This window comes from Desarmillaria tabescens (genome assembly GCF_030435595.1).
Source record: "Desarmillaria tabescens strain CCBAS 213 chromosome Unknown EV420scaffold_184, whole genome shotgun sequence".
Classification (NCBI taxonomy): domain Eukaryota; kingdom Fungi; phylum Basidiomycota; class Agaricomycetes; order Agaricales; family Physalacriaceae; genus Desarmillaria; species Desarmillaria tabescens.
The window spans coordinates 11,828-17,225 of NW_026848483.1; the positions used below are offsets into that span (position 1 = coordinate 11,828).

General features: G+C 43.5%; 2 protein-coding genes across 2 annotated transcripts; both read right to left on the minus strand.

The window, feature by feature from the left end:
- Nucleotides 1–1,165: 1,165 nt before the first annotated feature.
- EV420DRAFT_1682820 (uncharacterized protein) lies at nt 1,166–3,257 on the minus strand (the record flags this gene model as incomplete). Its single annotated transcript, XM_060479237.1, has 6 exons — nt 1,166–1,454; nt 1,514–1,599; nt 1,817–2,267; nt 2,643–2,738; nt 2,874–3,040; nt 3,101–3,257. 6 exons carry the CDS (start codon nt 3,255–3,257, stop codon nt 1,233–1,235), a joined length of 1,179 nt encoding a protein of 392 aa, XP_060321746.1. The 3' UTR covers nt 1,166–1,232.
- A 429-nt stretch (nt 3,258–3,686) lies between these two features.
- On the minus strand, nt 3,687–4,373 carry EV420DRAFT_1653935 (uncharacterized protein; the record flags this gene model as incomplete). Its single annotated transcript, XM_060478777.1, has 1 exon — nt 3,687–4,373. One exon carries the CDS (start codon nt 4,371–4,373, stop codon nt 3,687–3,689), a length of 687 nt encoding a protein of 228 aa, XP_060321747.1.
- Nucleotides 4,374–5,398: the final 1,025 nt, after the last annotated feature.

A 5,398-nucleotide genomic window follows, 5' to 3' on the forward strand; every position in this document is an offset into this window, starting at 1 on the left:
TTAAGTGGACTTTGAAGATGAGTAAAATAGCTTAAGATTCTAATACAAGGACAAGTACCATATTTATATACCAATATTAAGGGATTGAGTCATTATTATTCTAGTATTAGCAAGAAGAAGAGAGAAAGTAAGAGAAAGTAAGAGAAATTACTAGTAAGCCGAGGTCAAGACCGAGAAGGCCGAGAGCAGGCATGTGGTGACTCATGTATAGACCGAAAAAGACACAAGATCCATAACATGGCCTCCCCAGTCTACATATGCTGGAACAAGGTGCAAACCAAGTGAATGAAAAGAATTAGAACAGGTAAATATCATAGATTTGAATTGTTCTGCTGATTGTGGCCATAACTTCACGAATCCTGGAATCAAAGTGATTCTACACCCTTCACATATGGAGCACAAGGTTCATTGCCTTCGGAAATGTCATTACCGCCAGGCCTTTTGCTGTTACATGAGTCGAAGATTGGGTAAATGTCAAACTTGTTCTGCAATAACAAGCATGTATATGGGTAAATATCTAAGGGCAACATTTGCAGTGGATTAGACCTTATTTTATGCCTGGATAGGTACAAACGAAGCTTGGACGATACATGAATAGAGGAAGGCTTCATGCGATGAAGTGGGGAATCGGCAAGAGCCAGTTCCTCAGAGCAGTTTCCAAAACAGGAATGATATTGATGATGGGCCCTATCATTTCACCATCTAATCGATTCTGCCATCGTTCCATTCCCGCTTGAGATTGTGTCCATCTTTGTGCATTGCCTCAAGGTCTCAGTATCATTCACTTCGCTTCTTGATGTATGTAGGCATCGCCTATGCCCAATGACTTCTGTATCAACCTCTGGTAGTTGTGCAGTCGGTGCTAGGCCTGTTAAATGCGTTAGAAGACTGGCTTCTGTATGTCCAGAAGGGGTGATGGGAGAGAATGCGATATGCATGATAAAAGCATCACCTGATACGTCATTTGAACTAGTGATGAGCCGAACACGCTGATTTAATTGATTGTTTTCAGTTTTCTCTGTCAAATTGGGTTTCCATGATACTGTATTGAATGCGACGCTCTGTGGATGCTCTGTGAGTAGTCGCTTTAACTCTTGTTTAATCTCTGCGACTTCTGCTGTCATTGAAAAGTGGGGGTAAACTGAAAACCTAGGGAAACTGATTGATTCCGGAATAAGCGGACAAAGGAATTCCGATCGAGGCAAGCACTGAATCCTTGGGACACGCTGCTGTCAATCCCCGAGCCCAGTTGCAAGGTCCCAGTCCCATAGGACAGTAGAAATGGCTGGAAATTGAGGTTTCTGGAATTTACGCAAGTCTCGACAGTCCAGGAATTCTCCAAGTTCCTCATCTGCAAGAATGAAAGTGAAGCTGGGAAGGCAATGGAAGAAAGCCGTGATGAGTTCGCGTCTGGCGGCGATGCTGAACTCTTCGGAGGCGGCATTTGGAAACATCTGCGCCTTAATTCAGATAGCAAGTCGATGCAGATTATGCACTGTCCTAATATGCCAACTCTTTTGTGTGGTGCATGGTTGTCGTTGCATCCTTCAGCTTCTCCTACAAATGTCGTAAAACCCTTTGCCAGGAATATGAACAATACTGGTTGTATTCCAGTTTCTTATTGCTGTTAGAGAACAGCAGATGTTTTGAATACGAAAGACAGAGAGTCAGTAGATGAGGCAACAGGGTAGGTCTTCTCCTTGCTGCCAACGAGTTTCTCAGCTGACGTGTTGTTCGAGAAATAGGACACATTGCCTCATCAGGGAGTGAACATGGATCAATAATCTAGTGCTGTATCCTAGATATCGGAGCTCACCTTGTACTGGATAATGTTTCAAATATCGACGAAGCATTTGAGCCCAATGACATGTCTCTGGCTTAACATTTATACCAGATTCAAAATATTTTCTGTTGCAAGATGTGCCAGAATGTCGTTTGGGAGATGCATGGATAGAGGACGGCTCCATTGCATGATGATAGCAAGGGGAATCAGCTTTCATAGTTCCCAGTTCAGAGTTGTTTCCAAAATGGGAATAATATTGATGATGTTGATCGCCGCAGCCTTCCTTTTGCTGTGTTATCAATACCACCGTTTGTTCGTTCGCCCTCGAGATGGTGCCCGGCTTTGTGACCTTCCCCCATACATCAGAGTATCCTGTCTCATTGTCCAGGACAATGTTGACTTCAATCATGCCTTGTATGTTGATAACCGGATCCCGAATTTGATCATCAAGTTTCCCCATGGACCCGGTGCGCTGATTTCTTTCCTGATGGCATCGTTTTCTATTGGTCAGGACTTCTATAGTTATGTTTATGGCTTTGCAATTGCTTCCTGATGCATGAATGATGCGTCGTTTACATTGAGTGACACTCGTATGAACTTCCGTTCATGTCCCCATCAGCGCTATGTCCATCGAACATGTTAGAAGGTTAGTTTGGGCATTTCTGAAAGGGAGGATGTAAGAGACTGCAATACGCATGGTAAAACTGTGGCAGGGTACGCCATTTGAACAAGTGTTGAGCTGAATGCTCTGATTTAATTGATTGCCCTCAGTCTTCTCTAACAGCTTACACTTCGAAAATGCTGTGTTGAATTCACCACTCAGTGAATGTTTTGTGAATAGTCATTTTGTATCTCGCACAGTGGCCATGGCTTCCAGCGTGATAGGAATTGTGGCAGCGTTTGTCAAGGATGTAAGTGACATATCAAGAAATTGGTTATCATGGCTGGCAGTTGACTGTGATTTTGCAGGTATCACAGGCCACACTTTGGCTCTGACCGCTCCTCATACTGGCCGATGCTTTGAATACCAGCAATATTTTTGGGTCCAGTGGTACAATTGGAGTCTTATGATCTTGGTTGACTGGCTCACAGCTTCTGCTAAGGAATGAAACTCAAAGACCCGAAGCTCCTGTTCGATAGGCGATGGTACTATGGCAATTTCAACTTCAATTCCATGTCCAACAAGATATTGCCTATGTAATCGGCATTCATTTTGGCTGGTCTGCTCCTTAAAATTCATCTTCTGCTTGACGTGAGCTTTAGGCCATGAAGAAAGCATCCGAAGTGCCATTCAGGAGTTATGCATGATATACGAACCTGGGTCGAGGACCATCTGCAAGACATTGTGATCAAGGGTATTCACTCCTACTGGGACCGGTGTCGCTTTGCTTCTCATGACTATCAATCCTGACAGCTGCAGTATGCATTTTCTCATTCCCATCAGTATATGCTGACAATCACCATTAGTGGACATGACCTGGCAGGTAGAATGGAATATTTGCGATGGTCATCTCAGCACCCGGTCGATGTGATGTCTGACTTTGCATGGTAATCGGGAATTTTTGTTCTTTTCTGAGAAGTGTGTACAAGGTGTATTTGAAGCAATTCGAAAGGTACGAATCTCGCTATTGGTTGAATAGGGAGAGATTGGATTGCCAAAGCTATTATTCCAGGCTGGAGTATCAACGACTTTGTTCTTGCAACTATCCCTTGGATTTGGATTATTGTTGCAAGTAGGTATGTCAGTCGCTTTGAACGTGGTGTTATAATCAATGCTGGTATACTCTGAGCGATCGGAGTATGTGGGACTTTGTGAATAGCATGAATCGTGATGAAATGGATGTTTGTTTCCATCGGTGATGGTGTGACCTCGACCTGAGTCGAGATCGCTAGGAGAACATCCTCAGTAAATGCTTGTGTGTGAAGGATTTCTGCGGTCTAAATATTTTGGAATCTGAGCTTGGTGGGATGCCATAGGCAAACTCTCATGTCGATATGGACCGAAATTGTGAAGTTCACTGACTTTGGAATTCGCACAAAGACAAGACTGACCATGTATTTTAGTGACCTGCAGGTTGCTAGGATGCTGTTCCTCATCTCTTGAAGCATCATAGTGTACTCCCCCCCAACTCAAGTCGGAGGCCAAGGCCTGAAAAGAGGTCTTCGACTTGAAAGGATTGGAATGTGTTATAGGAGGAACAGCAGGAAGGTAATACTCCCTTTTCTCGAGACGTGCTCTGTCAGCATTGCGCTGAGCTGCCAGCAGTTTTTCATCTACATATATGTGTGTCTGAAGTTTATTCCAGTCATGGACATAATCAAGCATATGAAGAAAATGCTTGACCCGAATGCAATACTGGAAGGCATACAACTCAAAGTCATTGGCCGTCAAACCTTTTGCAGTGTCAATGGCCCATGCAGGTGGTCTGAGATCCGAATAACCAAAGCTATTGAGTGACGAGGAAGCTAATGCATAGCGAGTTGTTAATAGGGTGTGAAGATCTCGATACATTTTCTCATCCAATTTGTACACGACATCTTTCGTGAATGTAGTGCAGGCAAAAACGGATGTAAGAAGGAAATCTAGCATGCGAGTTTCTTCCGAGAATGTCTCAGTGTACTGGTTATGCTTCAATACACAATCACTGGTGGTTCATAGGTTATTCCCGAGTCTCTTGTTCTTGCTGAGCTTAAGTACTTGTATAATCCAATCCTTATGCTCCTGCAAACATGAATGTTCTGTGAAGGTAAAGAGGGGAACACAGGATGGCCACAAGCGAGTAACCTTCCGGCTATCAGTGTTGGAAATGTCAGCTGGGTCAACTGGAAACACAAGCGGTGCTGGAGGATCTGGAAAGCCGAGCGAATCACCAGGCAAATGCTGAGTTGGGGGAGAAGATTGCAAAGCCAGTAAATGGATTGTTGAAATGGGTCCCAGCATAGTAATTGAATTCAGTGTGAGTAGGCATGATAAGGTGCGGAAGCGAGCAGAAAATAATGAATAAAACGATTCCCTCTACAAGGTGGTCCCAATGTGTCCACCAATGTTAAGAATCAGGGTATTTTGAGCTAATACACGAAGTAATGAATACTCGAGTAAAACCTAAGTTGAGAGTGAGAATGTCTGAAAGCCGAGTTCCAACCACCAAGAGGGATCCGTAAGAGTGTTAACAAGCGCTAGGCATAGTTAACGGGGTGTCAGCAAGTGCTAGGCATAACTAACAGGGTTTCCAAAAAGCACTAGGCATAGTCGGGAAGCAATTGATTGGCAAGCGCTTGGCATAACCGATCAGAGATGCTTAGTTCACACAGTTAAGTGGACTTTGAAGATGAGTAAAATAGCTTAAGATTCTAATACAAGGACAAGTACCATATTTATATACCAATATTAAGGGATTGAGTCATTATTATTCTAGTATTAGCAAGAAGAAGAGAGAAAGTAAGAGAAAGTAAGAGAAATTACTAGTAAGCCGAGGTCAAGACCGAGAAGGCCGAGAGCAGGCATGTGGTGACTCATGTATAGACCGAAAAAGACACAAGATCCATAACAAGATAGATCCCATATATTAGTCCTGGATCATGCTAGTGCCTATCGTTTGCTGCCTGAGCTGTTCT